Raw genomic sequence first — 23284 nt, 5'->3', positions numbered from 1 at the left:
GCTGGGTCTCCTCCCCTTGGGGCAGGCCCACCGGGGCTCCGGGAGTTGTCTTAGTGGAGGCCCTGGGCTCCCAAGCTTTCTTCTTCCCAAGTGTGTCCCAGCTTAGGGGCTGATTCTTCCCTGCTGCCGGGTGTCTGAGCCTCTGTCTTGACAGGCTGCCTTGGCTCCTGCCCATCCTGCTTTCACTCCCAGGACTGAGCTGATTGTTGGTGTTCAACCCAGAGAGGCTGTGCCACAGCTCACCCGGTGCTATGTTGGGGCTGAATTGTGCCTCCCCGCACAACTCCCCAACCCCCTTTACATGTTGTCATCCTAATCCCTGCCCAGTATCTCAGAATGCGACTGGATCTGGAGATAGGGTTGTTAAAGAGGTATTTCAGGTATAAGGAGGTCATCAGGGTGAGCCCTGATCCAGTCTGATTGGTGACCTTATAAGGAGGAGATGAAGACACACACAGAGGCCCTGTGAGGACACAGGGAGAAGACACCATCCACAATCCAAGGAGAGAGGCTCAGAGGAACCTTGATCTTGGACTTCCAGCCTCCAGAATCTTGAGAAAATAAATTTCAATTTCAATTTTTTTTTTTGTAAAAGATGATGTCTTGCTGTCACCCAGGCTGGAGTGCAATATTGCAGTTGTAGCTCCCTGCAACCTCAAAGTTCTGGGCTCAGGCAATCCTGCCTCAGCCTCCTGAGTAATTGGGACTACAGGTCTGCACCGCCACACCTGACTATTCTTTTAAAATTTTTCTGTAGACATGGGGTCTCATTATGTTGCCCAGGATGGTCTCAAACTCCTGAGATCAAGCCATCCCTCCACCTTGGCCTCCCAAAGTGCTGGGATTACAGGCATGAGCTATTGAGCCCAGCCTAAATGTCTATTGTTGAAGCCTCCCAGTTTGTGTTAGTTTGTTACAGCAGCCTGAGGAAATGATGCTGCCTGCCTGGATTTTGTCTGTCACGTCCTGGCTACTATGTCCTGCCCTCTCTCTCGTGGCTAGGATACTGCTGTGACTTTGTGCTAGACCTGAGCACAGGCTGCTGGTCCAGCTTACCACCCATCTTCTGATGATGGGCTGACCCCAGTAGCGGCGGCTGGATCTGCCTCCGGACTCTAGGTCATGGCTTCTCCCAGCCAGGTGCATGTTGTAATCTAGACTGTCCCCAGCCTAGAGGCCATTGGATGCGCCCCTCACCCAAAGCACAGATACTCTCTAGTCTTCCTGGGAGTCCTGAAAAGTGTCCCAGAAGAGAGCTCCCTGCCACACCAGGACCCGCCATGGGCTAGCTACCTACCCTTCTTCTTGTGAGGACACTTGGCTTATTTATTCTCCATTTTCTTCTCTGTCATGTCCACCTATTTGTTTTTGTTCAGCTGAGGCCATAGTTACCTCTTCCTTTGTGTAGCTGCTTGTTACACATTCAAAAGGTAGATAATGTTCCTTTTCAACCTGCTCCAAGCTAAACAGCAACTTGTTGCTCAGGATCTCAGGTGTGGCGTGTTGTCTAGAAGAGCCTCTGAACATTGTCTGGTTAGCCAGTTTCCTTCTTCAAATACAACACTTGGATGAAATAGTCCAGCTGTGACCCACATGCACAGGATACAGGGGGCGGTCCTTGCCTTTGTCACAGCTGTTGTCATAGCCCACTCTGCACTCTGTGTTCATCCAACAGAATTTTCTGGAACATCAGTGACCCACACAGTGTCCCAGGCATGCTGCGTGGCCCTGGAGGGAGGCTTCTGTGGCATCTGTGTGGGCGCTGTGGCTGGGCTGCGTAGGGAAGAGCACCCTCTAGGCAGAGACCACTGTTGGAGAGGAGTGAGCCCGGGAGTGTAGCGCCCACAGGTGGCTGAGCACAGCCGTTGGCGCTGCTGCAGGAGAGGGACCTGCAAGCTCACACCTGTCTCATTTTGTTTTCTGTGTCTGGTTTAACTACTTTGAGATGCCCCTCCAGTCCTAGAAACTGCACTGATCACACTGCCTTGGGCCTCTCCCCAGAGGAAACCACCTATGCTTACTAGTCTAACAATCTTAGCAGTTTGGAAATTCAAAATTTAAAAATGGTGTTGAACTATGCACTCGAAAAAGCAAAACAAAGCAAAACCTCAAGGCTAACCAGAAACATATCCTTCCATCCCCATGGCTCCCTCTGCCGAAGCGCTGGGCCTCCAAGCACAAGCACACGCTGCCTTGGTGTAGTACAGCCAGTGCATGAGCTGGGGACAGCTGGGTTCCTGAGAAGGGAAGGACGATCCCTAGGTGCTGGAAGTCCAGCTGAGGTCCAGAGCTGCACCCTGGGTGGGTGGAGGTGTGGGGCCCATTGTTGGGTCCTTCAGACTCGACATTCCCTTCTCTTCCTTTCCTTTTTCCTCCTTTCCTCATTTCCCCTTCACTTACTTTCTTCTTTCCTCCCTGTCTCTCTCCCTTCTTCCTTCCTTCTCTTAATTCTTAGGACTGTACCTATTAGCACATACTTAAATGCATTAGGCACATACACCATAACCCATCCTACTCAGGGCCTGTGGTCATCCCTGCATGGTAGCAATCTGGGTAAGCGAACTGCTGAATGAGTTCTGATCTATGCTGTATTTAGGGAGCAAATTCTAAAAGCCTCGGCCATGGGTTGCCTATGAAAAGACAGAGAGCTGCCCCCCAGACCTCTGGTGGCCCAGGAGGAGATCAATGTCTTTTCCTTGGAAATTGTGCTGCTCACATCAAACAAGAGAAGTAAGATATTGTTGCCAATCAACCAGAAATATATCTCCAGGGACTTTCTGTCATTGGGAACCTTGACTGGCCCAGCAGGCACATCCGCGATGATAGAACAGGTTTGGGGACTTTTCCCCAGTGTTATGTGACCAGGCCTTGATCCAGCAGGAATCTGTTGCATGCTTGCTGGCGTCAGCTACTATTCCCAGTGCTGGTGATATGGAAATAAACCAAAGGGACAGAGCTTTACCCCTGAAGTTTCAGTGTAATTGCAGGAGCGTGCTCAAATCCAGTTGTATCTCACAGGGGGAATGAGCCACTTTTGTTTTTTCAGGTTCACGTTGGGCATGCTGGTTCACAAGGTGCTTGATTAGCTGTTTTGACATTAACATTCAAGGAAGCACTTAAGACCCAAACCAACAGCAAATACAACTTGCCCTTGAAAGCATTCCTGTCTTGTTTGTATTCTCTGATACTGTCTACTACGAAGGCCCTGACACCGCCTCCCACCTTGCCTATAGCTCAGTCCCCTGACACTGGGCCAGGATGAAAAGCCACAGAGGGATGGGGAGAGCCAAGGGCCGGGGCCACCACCAAGTCCTTCACAGCAGCTGCTTGGTATCCTCTCTGCAGGCCCGCTCAAGGTGGTGTTCCTGGTCCTTGCCTCCTTGTGTGCCTGGTATTCGGGATACCTACTCGCAGAGCTCATTCCAGATGCACCCCTGTCCAGTGCTGCCTATAGCATCCACAGCATCGGGGAGAGGCCTGTCCTCAAAGGTGAGTGCCGTGCTTGGGGCGGACGGCTGCCTTCATGGCTTGTGTGCAGAGGGAGGAGTGGTGGTTTCTGCCCCAGCTTGGGGCTTGGGGGGCCCTGATGGCTTTATATCAGGAAGGAGGAGGAGAGAAGTATTTTGCAGTTACTCATTTAGGTCCTACACCATTCTAAGGCATGTGCCGCTGCTGACCCCATGTGAGACTAGAACAGTGTGGCTTCTGGTTACCAGCACAAACCTGCAGCCTGACCTTGAACTGTGCTCTTTCAGCCCAGATCTTGGCTTCCTCCCATGGGAAGCACAGGAGGGTCCAGGTTCTGTGCTCCAGAATCATTTTAAGGTTTCTATCAGACTGAATAGCTGTTGGAAAGTCTTATGTAATGTCTTGGGAAGCAAAAGCGAATAATTGAGTAGATGTGAAAGAAAGGTCAGACATTGTATGTCGGTGAACAGAGGCCCTCAACCATCAGCCTAGGAAAGGCCCAGCTCTCTGTAGGGTGGCTGCTTTCTGTCCTTCCCCGCAATCCAGGTGGGTTTTTCTGAGAGCCTGCTGTGTGCTGGGCATGTCCGGGAGCTAAGGAGAGACAGAGGACAAGCACACGAGGTCCCTGTCCCTTTGGCACTGAGACCCCAGTGAGGGGAGGTGACAGCTTAACACATGAACAAATGTGATTTGAGCATTTGTTCAATCACATTTGGAGGATGGGCGGGGAAAGCCTCTGAGAAGGAGGTGAAAATTGAGAAGCCATCTCAGTGAAGCAAGGGAGTGGACTGTGCTTGGTTCTGAGGGCTGTGTGCCAGTTTGGTTGGAAGCATCGTGGCTTAGTCCACGCAGGTTACTGTAAGAGAATACCATAGACTGGGGACTTTATAAACAACACTTTTATTTCTCACAGTGTTGGAGGCTGGGAAGTTCAAGATCAAGGTACCTGCAGATTTCCTCTTGTCTGGGGGGTACCTGCATTCTGCTTCTAAGACGGCTCTTTTTGCCAAACGAGGTCTCTGAGGCCCCTCTCATAAGGGCACTACTCCCATTCCTGAAGGCTTCACCTGCCAAAGGCCCCACCTCCTAACGCCAGCACACTGGGGGTTAGGTTCCAACATATGAATTTTGTGGGGACCTATTCAGTCCATAGCACATAAATTGCAAATTGGGGGCCCAGAGACAGACCTGAGACAAGATTTGTCTAAAAGCAAAACAAATGAAATATGGACAAATATTTTAAAATCAAGAGATTTCCCATAAAACTCCATGTTTATAGCATCTCTTGAAACAGTAGAAGCTCTTGTACCCCAGGCCCTCATTCCTGCAAGGCCACAATCAGCCACAGATGGGCAGGCTGTGGTTACACAAGGGCCAGATTCTGGCCAGGACCAAAGGCATTCATCCAGTGGCCCAGGTGTAAAGTCACAGGAACAGGGAAGGAACAAGGAAAATGAGGTCCTTGTGCTTTATACATAAAAAGAGTACCTACAAGTAGCGCTGATTACTATGTTCTTTGCCCTGGTTTCAATCTTATTTTACAATACACATTCTGGGAAAGACTGAATTATTGCCAAAGGAAATGCCTACTGTCAAAGTCCATTTATTTATTAATTCAGCAGGTATACTTAGTAACAGCCTCCCTCTCTGGGCCATGGTCTGAGTGCACATGTTTTAAGGTTCATCCTTTACTTCTAAGAACCTCAGAGTCTACTAGAGAAGAACTTAAAAGCCAAATCATAATGTTAGCTGTTGGGAAGGGGTGAAATTTCAAAGGATTTATTAAAAATTATGTTGGAAAACTGTGGAACACTCTGATAGTAGACTGCTCCCTTTTCAAAATTTCACTGCAAATAGATATGCTGGTATATTTTTAATACAAAAATAAAGTATAAAAATCAATTTGCACAAATATAAAAAACTGGGTAATGGTAAAATACTTCTGTAAAAACCATTTCTTTTCAGATTAATTACCTTTTATGACCAAAAAAAAAAGGAGAAAAAATAACTTCATAGGAATTGACTATGACTGGGTGTTTTTATTTTTCAAAAGATTTTTGCCTTGAACTTGCCTGTCATCACACTTCCTTATTACATCTAGGCTATGGGTGAAGGATATGTGTGTGGAGGACATGGAAGACGCCCTCAAAGGGATTACTTTCTCTTTCAGTAATTTTTTACATATCATTCATTCATTCATTTTTATTTTAATAGCTTTAGGGGTACCAGTGGTTTTTGGTTACATGGATGAATTGTATACATGAAGGCTATGATTTTAGTGTACCCATTACTGAGTGGTATATGTCATACCCAATATGTAGTTTGTTATCCCTCACCCCCCTCTTACCCCCATTTCTGAGTCTCTAGTGTCCCTGATATCATTCTTATGCCTTTGCATGCCTGTGGCTTGGCTCCCACTTACAAGTAAGAACATGCAATATCTAGCTTTCCACTCCTGAATTACTTCACTTAGAATAATGGCCTCCAGTTCCATCCAAGTTGCTGCAAAAGACATTATTTTGTTCTTTTTTTATAGCTGAGTGGTATTCCATGGCATATATATATCACATCTACTCTTCAGTTGATAAGCACTTAGATTGGTTCCATATGTTTGCAATTGTGAATTGTGCTGCAGTAAACATACACGTGCATTTTTACACACAATTTAAAGTTTGTCCAGACAGTGGTGCCTCTGAACCAGTCTTTTTAGAAAGGCTCATTAACGGGGTGGGCCAGGGACGTCCCCACCTTCTTCTTATGACTGAAGGAGGGCTGAGCTCCCAAAGGTGGTGGGAGAGGGGTGGCAAGTGGCCGTGATGTTCATGTCCTGGCTCCTGTGACTTGAAAGCTCCACTTTGGAGGGATATGGGACTCTTGGGGCCTGCTGGGCTCAGCGTTTTGGGGCTAACCCTGCTGAGAGATCCAGGTGGAGAATGCTGCTTTGCAGCAAGGCTTATTTGGTGTTGGCAGCACCGGCATGGCTGGTGCGATGCTTTCAAGGAACAGCTTCACCCAGAACACAGGTGCCCTCCTGTCCACATTCTGCATGTACAGCCTCTTAGGGCTGCTCCCTCAAGCTCCTTCTAGGTTGATGTTGCTGAATTGTTAGGAAAGATGGTGTTTTCCCCAGCTTCAGAGCAACTTCAAGGATTAAGGCTCAGGTCCTGGTATCAGTGCAGGTTCTGGGATTTCTCAGTTATACTTTGCTCATGCAGGGCACTGTCCTGCAGGATGTTCATCTTAGATGTCCACAGGTGCCCCCATGCATTTACCTAGCGACCAACATGCTGCATCCGAATCTGAAGCACAGGAACAGACACATTCAGACTTGAGATTGGTACTGGGTACTGAGAGAAGCCACTGAGAAGCTAGAAAACGAAGAACTCAACACAGTTGCTAGAAATGGATGGAAACTAGGAATCCAGGAGCATATGGATGATTATCCATCCTTGAAAGGACTCATGGAGTTCCTCCAACACAGATGAGGACCCTGTGTTCCTTGAGCCTATGGTCTGGTGGAAGACATTGGTGTTCCTTAACTAGAGCAAGGCCTGGTGGCTCTGCACTGGGCTAACTACCAAGGCAGAGAGGTGCTTTGGGCTGGGCTGATAGGACCTACAAGCTAAGTGGGAAGGAGAAGCCGTGCAGGAGGAGAGTGACCCTGGGAGGAGGGCTCCTGGGATCTGAGTGACTTCCATGTGTGGCCATCAGCATGTTAAAGACCGTAGGGCAATGAAGGATGGTGCATTCATTTATTGCCTTTAAAGATTGGGTGTTCAGCCTTATGGTTAGGTTGGGCCGGGGCTTGGTCTATAAACCAGAAGCATCAAGGGAACTGCCTTTCCTGCGTGTTTGCAAAGCACAGACCTTGCTGTTCTGGTCAGGAGCTCTTTCCAGCCAGGCTAGGTCTGGGCAAGCCAGAGAGGCATTCTCGAGTCACACAAGTGTAGGGCTCAGCACCTATACTTAATTTAAATTCCTTTAATCCTGTCTTCCTTTAACATTTCGATATCTGTTCGTCGTGGGTTATTTTGCATTCATGTTGTTGTTGTTTTTTTTTTTTTTTTTTTTTTTTGAGACGGAGTCTCGCTCTGTCACCCAGGCTGGAGTGCAGTGGCCGGATCTCAGCTCACTGCAAGCTCCGCCTCCCGGGTTCACGCCATTCTCCTGGCTCAGCCTCCCGAGTAGCTGGGACTATAGGCGCCCGCCACCTCGCCCGGCTAGTTTTTTGTATTTTTTAGTAGAGACGAGGTTTCACCGTGTTAGCCAGGATGGTCTCGATCTCCTGACCTCGTGATCCGCCCGTCTCGGCCTCCCAAAGTGTTGGGATTACAGGCGTGAGCCACCGCGTCATGTTGTTTTTTTTAACAATTATTGCATTCAACTGTTACTTATTTTGATTCTTGAGCTTTTGGGTACCCCCTTAAGCTTCACACCTGAAGCCAGCACCTCACTGGCCTCACCCCAGTTCCAGCTACTCCTGTCTCTCTCTCTCAGACATGTTGTCACTACAAGTGCATGTGGAAGAAGGCTAGAAGCGTCTCAGTGCAATGCTACCTTAGATTGAAAAAAAGGTGCTCTGCTGACCAAGGCAGAGAGGTGCCTGTGGATGGTGATTTTGTACAGGAGTGCTAAGCAGGCATTGCAGGGGTTCGCACCACTGAACCCATTTGTAGATGTAATGGCCACCCGTTTAGGTGAATGTGAGCAGATACAAAGGAATAAAGACGGCCCAGCCTGCCCCAGGCTTGCTGTGTAAGTGGTGTGGGGGGAGCAGGGGAGGGTCATCTCTCAGGCTGATGGGAAGGCTGCTGTTGAGCTTCGACACCCTGTCATCTCTCGAGTGTCAGTTAGCACATTAATCCAAGCATTGCTGTTCGAGGGGACTGCCCAGCGAGGCTGTGGCAGAAACGAGACACACTTGGCAGAGAATGAGAACACGGAAGGATGGCTAACACCGCCTTTCCATGTCTGAATGGGCATCACTGCAGAACGGAATGAACCATGTTTTCCTCCTTGTTCTAAGAAGACAGCGCTGAGCCCACCAGCTTCCACAGCTAGCTAGAGGACGAAGCTGCAGGGCACAGATTGGGAGCCAGAATTTTTAGTAATTAGGATTTTGAAGAGCAGATCCAGCTGCCCAGGAAACTTGGGAGCTCGAAGTCACCCCTTGCCCACCCCTCATCCTATGCCCAGAGTTCCAAGGAAAGTGACCCTGAGGTGCTTCTCAATACCACATTTGAGTCTTTTTTCTCAAAATCGATCTTTTAATTATAGTATGCTATGTGGTCATCAACACACTGATACACAGGAGTTTCTTAGACATATGCAGCACGAAGCATGCCATACACATCTGTGGGCAAATCCAAGTTTTCTGATTTGGATCCTATTAGGACATAACCAAGGAGTCTTCTGTGTTAGGAAATTCTGAACTGTAACTTCTTGTATCTCAAAGAATAATAAAATATATGCATTTACAGTGCTTTATAAATCTAAAAGCAAGAAAGCATATAATCTTTGTCCCAAACTACCTTTTATAAATTTCACCTCTGGAGATTAGGTAGACACAGTGTCTGAGAAGAAATGTCTGGAATCAGGACCCTCTAACGGCTGCAGCACGGCACTAGTGCACAGCGAGACGGCTCGAGGGCAAACGATTCAGACCCTGAGAGGACTAACCTACTACACGCCACTTTCTGTCCTTCCTCTCACCCTCAACCCTTGGTCATTCAGTCTGTCAGCACCAGTGTTCTGGAACTGCTTTCCAGACTACCACATCGCCAAACCCAGAGCTGCTAGAACTGGGGGGGACTCAGATGCTGGCAGCCCCAGCTTTCCCACCACCTTTTCCCCATATTATCCTCAGGGTGGCATCTTTGTGCTGTTCCTGCCCAGGCCCCCACGGGCTGTTGCTGCTGCTACTCCTTCCCCGCCTCCCCTTCTCTCCTCCTCTTCTTAGATCTCCCCTCATCTCCCTCCTCCTCCTCTTCTTTGTCCTCTTCCTCATCCTCCTTTCCCTTCTTCTCCTCCCCATCCTCCTCCCTCTATCCTCCTCCCCCTCTTCCCCCTTCTTCCCCTTTTCCTCCTCTTGCCCCTCTTTCTCCTCCTCCTCTCCCTTCCTCCCTTCTCTTCCTCTTGTTATTTCTCTCCTCCTCCCTCATATCCCCACCTTCTTTCCTTCTCTCCCCGCTCCTCCTCATCTTCTCTTCTACCTCATCCTCCATCCCCTCCCCGCCTCCATCGTCCTCCTTCTCCTGTCCCTCCTCCTCCTCCTCTTCCAGCTTGCCTGCTCAGGCTGGCCAAACTCCAGCCACTGCATCATGTTTTCTTCATACCCAGGGCTCAGAAGACCCAGTAACCAACTCCTTCCTGCCCTCAGTTTCCTGATCTGTGTAGCCTAAGGCTGGTGAGATTTTATTTTTTATTTATTTACATTTTTTATTGAGACAGTGATATGGTTTGACTGTGTTCCCACCCAAATCTCATTGTGAATTGTAGTTCTCATAATCTGCACGTTTCATGGGAGGGACCCAGTGGGAAGTAATTGAATCATGGGGGCAGTTACCCCCATGCTGCTGTTCTCATGATAGTGAGTGAGTTCTCACAAGATTTAATGGTTTCGTAAGGGGCTCCCCCTTTGCTCAATTCTCATTCTTCTCCTTGCTGCCACCATGTGAAGAGGGACATGTTTCCTTCCTCTTCCACCATGATTGTAAGTTTCCTGAGGCCTCCCCAGCCCTGGACAACTGCTAGTCAATTAAACTTCATTCCTTTATAAATTACCCAGTCTTGGGAATTTCCTCATAGCAGCATGAGAATGAACTGATACAGACTGGGTCTTTGCACTGACAGGATCCTGGCTCACCGCAGCTGGCTGGAGAGATTTTAAACAGCTCCATCCCCGAACTGCCTACCAAAAACAAAGGAGTCCCTCAATAAGTATACGTTGACTGAGTGGCTTCATTAGTTAAGGAAGGGGCTTTGCAATACAGTGACCCTGTTTTAAGGATAGGAACAGTGAGATTCAGTCCATGCAACTGGTTCTTGGAGTGGCACTGCTGGTCCCTGCTCACTTTCATTCATATTGGAGCTCCCAGCCACCTGTTCTAGAACTGGCATTGATGTTGAGCTCATTGACCTTTGGGTTCTAGAATCCAGCTTTCTGGCAAGCTGGAGACATTTGTTGTCATTCCCATGATGCCCTTGGCCTCCATCATTCCCCAGAGATGAAGGATCGAGAGTCCTCGGGCCCATGTAGGAGCTCATTTGATGCCAAGGTACCCCCCCCTGAAAAATAAGAACTTGCAGACTTTCTTTTCAACAGCAAGGACCAGGAGAGAGCTCCTGGTATCCACTTGTTGCTCTGAGCACCTTTATTGTGTCACTGGACAATCACTGTAGCCCTGAACATCAGTGCTTGCCTCCTGAGGAAACTGAGGCACCGAGCACTTCACCAGCTTCATGGCCAAGATTATAGGGAGTGAGACCCCTGAGTCTCGAGGCCTTACTGCCATGCCGCAGCTGTAGCATCTCGCCCCTGGCGGCTTTCAGGCTTTCCTTTATCCGTGTGCACCCTGCTTTGTCCACCTGCTTACCTATCCTTTCCTAAGTGCAGCTGCAGAGGGCCTTTGGTTCTGGTCTTGGACCCCATCCTCCTTAACCTTGCAGGTCTGCACTCTCCTTGTGTTCATGCCATGGAGATTGCCTCCCCGTCATTTCTACATAGGCTGAATCTGAGCTCATCAGTGTGTCTCGCTGAATTTCCTTTCTAGACACGGCCTCTTCCGCTCCTCATGTGATCCCTGTGGTTGCTGGAAATCTGTTTGAGCACCAGCTGCTCCTGCTAGGGCCTCTCTCGGTGTTTCTTTAGTCCTTTTATTACTGGGAAGATTGAGGCTCACACTGGGTTCATCTGCGGTGTGAAAGACTGCTCACCCAGCAAGGCACAGAACCCTGGCTCTTACCTGGCTCCTTCTCATCCTGTGAAGCCCAGTTGCCTGGATCGCCCTCCTCCCTTCCTCCCCATATCTCTGTCTCTACCCCACCCCCCTACCCCCACCCCTCATTTTCCTCTTAACCACTGAACCAAGGATCAAGTTAAAGTTTTTATCACTCTGTGCAGGGCCTCCTTGGTTTTATATACTGATTCCCTTTTATTCCCACTTCTGTCTCCAGTTCCCCACACCCCTGAGGTGTTTAGGGATGCCTTTTTGTTTGAATATCTGACTGCAGAATGGGCCACTGTGTTTGGCGGGCATGTCCTTCAGTGTCATTTTGTAGACCCCATTCTAGTTCTCCTTTGTCCTTCAGGACCAAGCCTTGAGGGCGCATCTTCATGGAGGTCTCTCGGAGGGCCATGCTTCACACCATCCCGCCTAGGCCCATTTCCCACTCTGTGCACTTGAGGTCAGGCCCGGACTGGCCTCCAGCTCCTCACCTCCTTGCTGTTCTGCTGCAGGGATAGACTTGGGTGAAATTTCCTTTGGGATATATCTACCTAGGAGTGGAACTATTTGGCCATAGGGAAGCTGGAGACATTATGCCTATGATGCCCTTAATTTGACTGAGCCAAGCTAGAGGCCTTCTTCTAACATGTGGTTCATGGGGCTCCCTCCTCCCCATATTCACCTGCAGGCTTCAGGAACCAGCTTCCTGAGTTGGCCCATCCTGAGAGGTGCTCCGGGGACCTCACTGTACCAACAGGCAGCTCTCAGGTTACTAATGAGTTTATGAACACCAAGTTGAGCCTGAGGCTGCTATTTCTTTCTGACAGACAGGAGGAGGAATGAGAAACAGCTTAGGAGAAAAACCCGAGCTCACTAGAACCCCAGTGGGTGCACACCGGATGCAGAGTGCTGATGCCGGAGGGCCCATGCAAGAGGGTGCTGAGCTCTTCCCATGGCAGCCAGAGCCAAGGGCTGCTCCCGGCAGGCTATGACCGCGCAGCACGTTTATGAAGCCTTTGTCCCCGTCGCCCCATTCTGTAAATCACAAATTCCCACTTCGCTGGCTTTTCTATTGGGCTGTTCTCTTTTCCTACTTTATTTGCAGGGAGTTTCTTATCTATATTGAGCGATTAGATTAATGCCTACTTTGTACATAGCGCATATCATCATCTGAAAAGATCTTCTTTGGCCAAGTGTCATGGCTTACGCCTGTAATCCCAGCACTTTGGGAGGCCAAGGTGGGTGGATCACTTGAGGTCAGTTGTTCAAGACCAGCCTGGCCAACATGGTGAAACTCTGTCTCTACTAAAAATACAAAAATTAACCAGGCATGGTGGTGGGCATCTGTAGTCCCAGCTACTTGGGAGGCTGAGGCAGGAGAATCACTTGAACCCAGGAGGTGGAGGTTGCAGTGAGCTGAGATGGCACCACTGTACTCCAGCCTGGGTGACAAAGTGAGACTGTCTCAAAAAAAAAAAAAATATATATATATATATATATATATTCTTTGACTTTACTTTCTGCCTCTTCTATTTGTGTGTGAGCTATTCTATTCATGCTATACCTGTAGAATCTAGGCCAGTTTCTGGTGTTTAATAAATGTTTGTGAGTGAGTAAAGGAGTGAATCTAGTTTAGAGCCATGTGTAGCCCACACACAGCTCACAGCCCCAGGCTGTACAGGTGAGCTTCAGGGGAGAGTCACTAGAAACAGCACCCTGTTGACTTTGTCTTGCATGTAGTCAGATCTTAGGGAGGGCCATCATTTTCTCAGAAAGTCTTATAAAACAGAACTAAACCAAACACATCAGCTGTATTCAGTCACCTCCCTAGACTTTCAACCAAAACAAAATGAACTGACAACTCTTAAATGGCCATAGTTGAGGTAACACTGAAATTCAAGTCATGAAAACTAACATGTAATGCTAATCTTGCCACTAACTTGCTGTTAACATCTTGGAGTTGTTCCTTATCTGTCAGTGAGGGTGCATAGCAGATGCCACCTATACGTATACTAAGGCTCATTCCAGTCTTGAGATGACATCTACCTCCAATGGTGCCATGTCCTCTGAAATATCGCTGTCCTTAGTAAAACCCAGGATTACCCCGGAAGCACATTGTGTAGGATTCACTGCAGTGCCCTCTGGCTAAAGTCATATAGGAGCAATGCTACTCTCACTTGGTGGCAAAGGCTTAAGGCTTAATAAAGGTGACACAGTGCTGGGAATGGCCACCAACCCGGGGTGGGGGGAGTTCAGCAACTTTTGACAGTGGCTTCCCTTAGCCAAATGCACACCCAGCCATACTACCTTCACTGGACTCAGAAGCACCTAATAAATAATTAGCATTGATTAGCAGAGAAACAAACACTCTTTGATGGCTTCTGGTCTTTGGTTTTTGCAGACTGGACTTTTAATCTCCTATAGAACAATGAGGTAATTGAAATGGTCAAAATGCCATATGCAAACAGCCACCTCCTTTGTTTGCCTGGTCTATATTGACAGGATCTTATTTCATGACTCGATATTTCTAGTGACTTTGCATGGATCTCCTACCCTCTGGAATAATCTTCCTTGTTTATAGGAGTTAAAATGAGATCATTGTTCCCAAATCAGGAAGTATTTTTAAAAGACAGATTCCTGGACCCCACTCTGGGAAATTCAAAGCTCCCTAGGTCCAGGGTGGAAGCTAAGAACCTGTATTTATTTTAATGTTTTAAACTTGGCTTCATACAGAGCCAAATTTGATCGTCCTGGAACTAAGCAGTCGTTATAGTTTCTTTTAAATCTAAGGTTCTTTGTGATTTGTATCTGAATTTCATAAAACCTCCTCTCCACTCTTCCAAGTCCCAGTCTACACATTGCTGTGGTTACAGCACATCTGGGGAAAGCCACCAGGAGAGTCCAGAGGCAAGGCTGCACGAGCTCCATAGCTAGGTTCTCATTGCTGTCGCTACTTTCAGAGCCGGGTAAAGTAGCTATCGTATTATAAACCAGGAGTTGCCCATAAGGACGAGGAATCAGGTGGATTTTCCTCAGCAAGAGAATAATTTCTTAGACTGAAACTGACAGCAGAAGGCCGACTGCATCTTAGGGAATGGTGTCGCTGCTGGAGGCTTTCAGTCTTAAACAAGCCAACTTTTCATGAGGCATAAAAAACAGGAGACTAAATAGAAGGCCCACTGTTCTCCCTGGCTGGGACACTGGCTTCTACGTAAGCCACAGGAACTTTACCTTTTGATTGTTTGGGGGAAGGAATTCCAGCAAAAACACTGAAGACCTTGATGTGGTTCTCTAGGCAGGGTTTGGAAAGAACTGTGTTTTCCCAGGAGCTGTGTCCACCCTCCAACCCCACACTGAGTTAGGAACATGGTCTTCTTTCTTCATTCACGTGATGATACTTTGTGCTTCTGGGAAATGGATGGAGGACTCGGAAAGCCTACTGACTCTTTTTTTTAATGACACATGGGTTCCCTGCCCACTCCCAGACCCTGTAAGAAAACACAAAGGCCCATCTGGGTGTCATCCTTAGTCACTAAAGCCGCATACTCCCTGGAGCATATGAGGCACATCAAACGCCTCCCTTCTGGAAAGCCCGCCTGCACATGTCCACACGAAACAGGATTCTCACTTTGCAGAGCTCCAGGGGCTGCAAGTCTGGAAGCTGGGGAGGAGGCCATGCTCCTGGCTGACGGGCTGCCAGGCCCTGTAGTGGGGACCTGCTTGTTCTGCTGCTGACCCCGTAGGAGGAGTCCCTGGGGAGAGCATCCCTATGGGACCCCCATAATGGCCCCGCTGGAAACTCCAGCACCAGCCCTTTGGGTGAGTGTCCTGGGTCCAAGGGTGGGAGTGCTGGGCAGGCCTGTGTAGGCCTGTGCACCCTAAGCCCCAGCCCCTGAGGCAGGAGGAGGGACAGGAACAAGTTAGGCTAGAACTCAGCCCACTTGGGGCTCTTCTCACCCAAGCTCCTCCTTTCCCTCCTCCTAAGTTTAGAAGCTGCTGCTCCTGCCTTGGGAACCTGTCATGGGATTGAGGCCAGGCCTGGTGCCCTTTGATCATTGCAAAGGTTCCCAGTGCCTGCTGGTGCCAGAACCATGGAAAGTCAGGAAACAAAGAATGCAGATGTCAGGTGGGAGGAAGGCCCAGGTACCCTGTGGCCCTTCAGCCTCCCAGGGTGCTTATAAAAGAAATATTTAATGCATCTGAAATAAACTTTACCTGGAAAGCATTTACTGCTAGTTTCAGAATGAAAAATGTATTTTTAGGTCAAAACTGTTATTCGATATGTTTGCAGGCACAACCCTTAGCTAAATCACAAAACACGGATTATTTTATAAATCTTTCCACCATTTCTGGAAAGAAGTACTCCTTGGCTTTGTTATCCTCTCCTCCCTCGTTAGTTAAAGGTTTAACTTTGAATTTAGGCTTAACTTCTCTCTGCTTCCTATATTGCTTTTGAGGTTTATTGACCAGAACATGTGACTTGCACAGGAGCCAGAATCATCCCAAAGGTTAGTAGAGACTGGAGAAATATGAGGACCAGATATTTATACCAGTTTAGTTGCAAAGAGACACTGCCTTATTCATCTTGTGTTCCCATTTCTGTTTGTCTTAAGATATTTTTTAATTTCCCTTTTAATTTCTTCTCTGATCCATTTTAATTTCTTCTCTGATCCATTGGTTGTTCAGGAACATGTTGTTAAATGTCTACATATTTGTAGATTTCCTGAAATTACTCCTGTGATTAATTTCTAGTTTCATACCCTCATGGTGGGGATCTTCTCTTTGCCTCCTTTGTGGTGTCTTCAGATCCTGTTTGCCCATTTGTAATGGTTCAGCTGGCTTCACCACAAAGGAAAACTACCTTTTCCATCTTCCCTTGCTACCTCTTGTGCTAAGCTGCTGCCATACTGTTGTCCTAATGACCATACCCTCCAGGATGCAGAGGTGGTTTTATCTTTTAGGAACCATCAGGGCCATGGATGTGGCATGCCATCCACCTCTGTGAGTAAGCGTACCACACCTGTCAGCATGCACAGCGTGTCTGTGTAGAGGCGCACGTCCTCTTCGTCCTCCAGCTGAGAGGATTCTGTATCCAGTTTACTCCCTGCAGCATCCTGATGATGACAAAAAGACCTGGAAGTGTTTCCGAGACAGTTCATAAGTCTCTGAGAGCAGGTCCTGGTTAAACGAACCATGGAGCTGCCGTGCTGAGAACAGCACTGCCCACGGGAAAGCGGACAGGTCTGTGCGCTTGTGAAGGGAACAGGTCGCCGACGCTAAAGGGGAGCACGGGCTCCAGGGAGGATTCCTGAGTATTCCCATTCGTGTATTCTCTCTGAATTCGTGTATTCTCTGAATTGAAAGAATACACGAATTTGCATACACAGGGTGTCTGCAAAGTTGGGAACCAGGACACACCTACTTTTAAACTGTCAGTTACATTTTCAAATGCTATATTCAATGTGTTTTCAGGCGAATACCTAAGTAATGAGTATAATTATTAAATTGAAAAAAAGGAACAAAATGCAGAGTGTCCAAAAATCTAGAAACAGTGGAAAAAATAGTCTATTTATAGCACGTTTTCATGTGAGCAATTGGACACTTGCTTTAAATTTAGGTATCTGGAAATTGACAAAAAACAAAACAAAACAAAACAAAAACATTAAGTTAATTGTTTGAAAAGTTTCACCACATTGGCCAGGCTGGTCTCAAACTCCTGACCTCAGGAGATCCACCCGCTTTGGCCTCACAAACTGCTGGAATTACAGGCCTGAGCCACCATGCCCGGCTCAGTATTTTTAAAAAGGGAAAAGAAACTGTAGGCTATTTGAGTGTTAACTGCTAAGAAGAATAAAATAAAACAGGAAGTGGGGCTGGGTGGTACTGAGGTGGGCTGGAGTGTTGAGATGAGATGGGGTCGGCAAGGAGAAAGATCTGAAGGAGGGAGCCAGCCTTCAGGATTGGTGTGAGCACTCACGGGAGAGCTCTGTGTTTTCACCTACTGGGGATGGAGGACTGTGGTCACCAAGAAACCCAGACCACATCCAGCTCGGCCCTGACAGCTTGCTCTGATGTCACAGCACCTCTCTGTGCCCAGTTTTCTCCAGCAGGCCCTTCCAGCACCAGTGCTGTTTGCCCTGGTCATGATAGCTTTTATCTTTAATTAATTCATTGACAGCATGTGTTGATATACATATACATTGTGGAATGGCCCAATCAAGCCACTTAACATGCATCACCTCACATATTTAACGTTTTTATGTGATGAAAACACTTAAAATGTACTCTAATGGTGATTTTCGTGTATACAATGCAGTAGTTCCGCCTACTTATCTGTGGTTTTGCTTTCTGTGATTTCACTTACCTTTGGCCATTCACAGTGCAAATATACTAAACGGAAAACCCCAGAAAAAAGCAATTTATATGTTTTAAATTGTGTGCCATTTTGATTAGTGTGATGTAATCTCACACCTTCTCGTCTTTTCCTGCCTTATCCCATGGGGGACGTGAATCTTCCCTTTGTCCAGCATCTCGGTGCTGTACGCACTCCCTGCCTGTTAGTCACTTAGGAGCCAGCCTGGTCATCAGATTGACTGTCACAGTATCTGTGTTCAAGTCACCTTTATTTTACTGAATAATGGCTCCACAGAGCAAGAGTAGAGGTGCTGGCAACTTGGATATGCCAAAGAGAAGCCGGAAAGTGCTTGCTTGCTTGCTTCCTTTTTTTTTTTTTTTTTTTTTTTTTTTTTTTTTTTTTTGAGATGAAGTCATGCTCCGTCACCCAAGCTGGAGTGCAGTCGCGCCATCTTGGCTCACTGCAACCTCCGCCTCCCAAGTTCGAGTGATTCTCCTGCCTCAGCCTCCCAAGTAGCTGGGATTACAGGTGCTCACCACCATGCGTGGCTCATTGTATTTTTAGCAGAGACAGGGTGTTGCCATGTTGGCCAGGCTGGTCAACTCCTGAGCTCGGGTGATCTGCCCATCTCAGCCTCCCAAAGTGTGGGATTACAGGCATGAACCACCACGCCCAGCTGGAAAGTACTTTCTTTAAGTGAAAAGGTGAAAGCTCTCAATTTCATAAGGAAAGAAAAAAATCATTTGCTGAATTTGCTAAGAACTTCAAGAAATACAGTAAGATATTTTGCGAGAGACCACATTCATGTAACTTTATTAGAGTTTGTTGTTAATCTCTTGCTCCAACTAATTTATAAATTAAACTGTATTGTTAATTGTTGTTAATCTCTTACTTTGCCTAATTTGTAAATTAAACTTTATTACAGGTATGTCTGTATAGGAAAAAAATAATAATAATATAGGTAGAGCATCCCAAATCTGAAAACACACAACCTGAAATGCTTCAAAATCTAAAACTTTTTGAGCAGCAACATGATACTCCAAGGAAATATTCATCGGAGGGTTTTGGATTTGGGATTTTCAGATTTGGGATGTTCAACTGGTAAGCATAATGCAAACATTCCAAGATCCAAAAAAATTTGAAACACTGCTGGTCCCAAGCATTTTGGAGAAGGGATAGCCAACTGGTATATATAGGGTTCTGTACTATTTGTGGCTTCATGCATCCACCTGGTATCTTGGAATGTACCCTTTGTGAATGACAGGAAGACCACTGTATATTGTTATTAACTGTAGTCACTATGATGTGCAATAGATCTGTTGAACTTATTCCTCCTATGTAGCTGAAACTTTGTACATTTCCACCAACATCTTCCCAAACCCTGAACCTCTGGCCTCTGGTAAGACCATCCTCCTCTCACCATCCTACTCTCTGCTTCTATGAGTTCAACTTGTTTAGATTCCACATGTAGGTGAGAACACGTGGTGTTTGTCTTTCTGTGGGTGTGTTGTTTCTCTTAGCATAATGTCCTCCACATTCATCTACGTTGTCACAAATGGCAGGATTTCCTTCTCTTTTAGGCTGAATAGTATTCTATCGTGCACTCTATTATACCACATTTTCCTTATTCATTCATTCATCAATGGGCACGTAGGTTGATTCCGTATTTGGCTATTGTGAATAATGCTACAGTGAACCTGGGAGTGCAGATCTCTGTTTGACATACTGATTTCATATCCTTTGGATGTATGCTCAGATGTGAGATTGCTGAATCATATATTCTACTTTTAATTATTTGAGGAATCTCCATACTGTTTTTCCATAATGGTTATACTAACCTATGTTCCCACCAATAGCATATAGGGTTTTCTTTGCTCCACATCTTCACCAACACTCATTATCTTTCCTGTTATTAGTAATAGCCATTCTAACAGGTGTGAGCTGGTATCTCATCATGCATTTGCATTGCCCTGATTTTCAGTAATATTGAACATGTTTTCATATACATTTTAGTTATTTGTATGTCTTATTTGGAAAAATCTTTATTCAAGTTCTTTACCCATTTTTCAATCAGGTTTTTTATTTGTTTTCTTGTTATTGGTTTTTTGGGTTCCTTGTATGTTTTGAATATTAATCACTTACCAGATTTACACTTTGCAAATATTCTCCCCCATTTTGTAGGTTGTCTCTTCACTCCGTTGATTGTTTCCTTTGCTGTGCAGAAACTTTTTGGTTTGATGTAATTCCCATTGCCAATTTTTGCTTGTGTTGCCTGTATTTTTAGGGCATATTCCCCAAATCATTGCCCAAACCAACATCATGGAGGTTTTCCCTTATATTTTATCTAGTAATTTCATATTTTCAGGTCTTATGTTTAAATCGTTAATTTATTTTGAGTTGACTTTTTTATGTGGTGTGAGATGAGGATCTAATTTCATTCTTCTGCATATGGAGATCCAGTTTTCCCAATACCATTTATTGAAGGGACTGTCCTTTCTCCATTAACTTGAGTTAATATTATGATGTTAACTGTGGGCTTTTCATATGTGGTCTTTATTGTGTTAAGGAACATTATCATGAAAGGATTTCAATTTTGTCAAATTCTTTTCTTGCTTCTACTTTCTGTCTAAACCATATGACATTATCATACAGCTTTTGTCCATTCTGTTGATGTGGTATATCACATTATTGATTTGTGTATGTTGAATCATCCTTGCATCTGTCCTTGCAAGGATAGGTCCCTCTTGGTCATGGTGATTTAGTTTGGATATTTGGCCCTGCCCAGATCTCATTTGGAATTGTAATCCCCAATGCTGGAGGTGGAGCCTGGAGGGGGAGGTATTTGGATCATGAGGGTGCATCCTTTACAGCTTGGTGCTGCCTTTGTGATAGTGAGTTCTTGTGAGATCTGGTAATTTAAAAGTGTGTGGCACCTCCCCCTGCCACTCTATCTCACTTGCTCCTACTTTCACCATGTGACATGCCTGCTCCCCTTCACCTTCCACCATGATTGTGATTGTAAGCTTCCTGATGCCTCCCTAGAAGCTAAGCAGATGCCAGCACCAAGCTTTCTGTAAAGCCTGCAGGACCATGAGCCAATTAAACCTCTTTATAAATTACACAATCTTAGACATTTCTTTATAGCAATGCAAGAATGGACTAATACACATGGTGAATGATTTTTTTAATGTCTTGTCAAATTCAATTTGCTAGTATACATATTTTGTTGAGGAATTTGGCATCTATGTTATCCGGGATATTGACCTACACTTTTATTTTCCTGTAGTGCGCTTGTCTGGCTTTGGTATCAGGGTAATACTGGCCTCATAAAGTGAGTTTGGAAGCATTCCCTCCTCTTCAGTTTTTTGGAAGAGTTTGAAATTGGTTGGTATTAGTTCTTTAATTGGTTGGTAAAATTCAGCCATGAAGCCATCTGGTCCTGTTTTTTTTTTTTTTTTATGAAGACCTTCTATTACTGACTTAGTCTCCTTACATTTATTGGTCTATTCCTTTTTTTGGTGTATAATTGTTCACAATAGTCTCTTATGATACTTCAGTGTTTCTGTGGTATCAGTGGTAATGTCTGCTCTTTCATTACTGATTTTATTTTGAGTCTTCTTTCTTTTTTTCTTAGTCTAGCTAAAGGTTTGTCAATTTTATCTCTTTTCAAAAAACCAAGTCTGTTTTTATGACCTTTTCTATTGTTTTTCTAGGCTCCATTTCATGTACTTCTGTTATGATTGTTGTCATTTTTTTCCTTCTAACTTTGGGCTTAGTTTGTTCTTCATATTCTAGTTTCTTGATGTATAACCTTAGGTTGTTTATGTGAGACCTTTTTTTAATGTACGCATTTATTACTATAAGCTCCTCTTAGAACTGTTTTGCTGTATCTCGTAAGTTTTGATTTGATGTGTTTCTGGGTTTTTTTTTAATTTTTTTGTCTCAAGATAGTTTTTAATCTCCCTTTTAATTTCTTCTTTGATCCATTGGCTGTTCAGAAGCCAATGTTGTTTGATTTCTATATATTTGTGAATTTTCTGAAATTACTTTCTGATCTAGCTTGAATCCATGTCCTCACCAAATCTCATGTTGAATTGTAATCCTCAGTGTTGGAAATGGGGCCTGGTGAAATGTGATTGGCTCCTGGGAGTGGATTTCTTATGAATGGTTTAGCACCATCTTCTTGGTACTGTTCTCATGATAATGAGTGAGTTCTCACGAGATCTGGTTGTTCAAAAATGTGTGGTACCTCCCTCTTCTCTCTCTTGCTTCTGCTCTGGCCATGTGATATGCCTGCCACCCCTTTTCCTTCTGCCATGATTATAAGTTTCCTGGGGCCTCCCCAGAAGCTGAGAAGATGCTAGCATTATACTTCCTGTACAGCCTGTGGAACTGTGAGCCAATTAAAACCCTTTTCTTTCTAAATTACCCAGTCTCAGATATTTCTTTATAGCAGTGCAAGAATGGACTAATACAGAACATTGGTACATAGGAGTGGAGCATCGCTATAAAGATACATGAAAATGAGGAAGCAACTTTGGAACTGGGAAACAGGCAGAGATTGGAAAACTTTGGAGGCTCAGAAGACAAGAAGATGAGCAAAAGTTTGGAACTTCCTAGAGACTAGTTGAATGGTTGTGACCAAAATGCTGATAATGAGGTGGATGGTGAAGGCCAGGTTGAAGAAGTCTCAGATGGAAATGAGGAACTTATTGGGAAATGGAGCAAAGGTCACTTTTATTATGCCTTAGCAAAGAGCTTGGCTGCATTGTGCCCCTAACCTAGGGATCTGTGGAACTCTGAACTTGAGACTGATGATTTAGGGTATCTGATGGAATAAATTTCTAAGCAGCAAAGCATTTAAGATATGGCCTGGCTGCTTCTAGTAACCTGTGCTCATAAGTGTAAGCAAAGAAGTGACCTAAAGTTGGAACTTATATTTAAAGGGGAAGCAGAGCATAAAAGTTCAGAAAATGTGCAGCCTGGCCATGTGGTAAAAGAGAAAAGCCTATTTTCACAGGAGGAATTCAAGCAGGCTGCAGAAATTTGCATAAGTAAAAAGAAACCTAGTGCTATTAGCCAAGACAATGGGAAAAAGGCCCCAAAGGCATTTCAAAGACCTTTGCAGCAGCCTCTCTTTTCACACAGGCCCAGAAGTTTAAGAATACAGCATGGGCTGGGCGTGGTGGCTCAAGCCTGTAATCCCAGCACTTTGGGAGGCCGAGACTTGTGGATCACGAGGTCAGGAGATTGAGACCATCCTGGCTAACCCGGTGAAACCCCGTCTCTACTAAAAAATACAAAAAACTAGCTGGGCGCTGTGACGGGCGCCTGTAGTCCCAGCTACTCGGGAGGCTGAGGCAGGAGAATGGCATGAACCCAGGAGACGGAGCTTGCAGTGAGCTGAGATTGGGCCACTGCACTCCAGCCTGGGCGACAGAGCGAGACTCTGTCAAAAAAAAAAAAAAAAAAAAAGAATACAGCATGGTTTCATGGGTCAGACCCAGGGCCCCAC

General features: G+C 45.8%; 1 protein-coding gene across 3 annotated transcripts in view; it reads left to right on the top strand.

Annotated features, from left to right (window-relative positions):
• FAM3B (FAM3 metabolism regulating signaling molecule B) overlaps positions 1–23284 on the top strand; it is a 68584-nt gene that overhangs the window by 14828 nt on the left and 30472 nt on the right. For all 3 annotated transcript variants that reach the window (XM_050784591.1, XM_050784590.1, XM_050784592.1), the window contains exon 2: positions 3346–3489. In XM_050784591.1, coding sequence (XP_050640548.1) covers positions 3346–3489 — 144 coding nt within the window. The remainder of the gene's footprint in view (positions 1–3345; positions 3490–23284) is intronic.

This window comes from Macaca thibetana, chromosome 3, assembly GCF_024542745.1.
Source record: "Macaca thibetana thibetana isolate TM-01 chromosome 3, ASM2454274v1, whole genome shotgun sequence".
NCBI lineage: Eukaryota > Metazoa > Chordata > Mammalia > Primates > Cercopithecidae > Macaca > Macaca thibetana.
The sequence above is the reverse complement of the archived record's forward strand: the minus strand, read 5'-3'. Positions and strand labels throughout refer to the sequence as shown.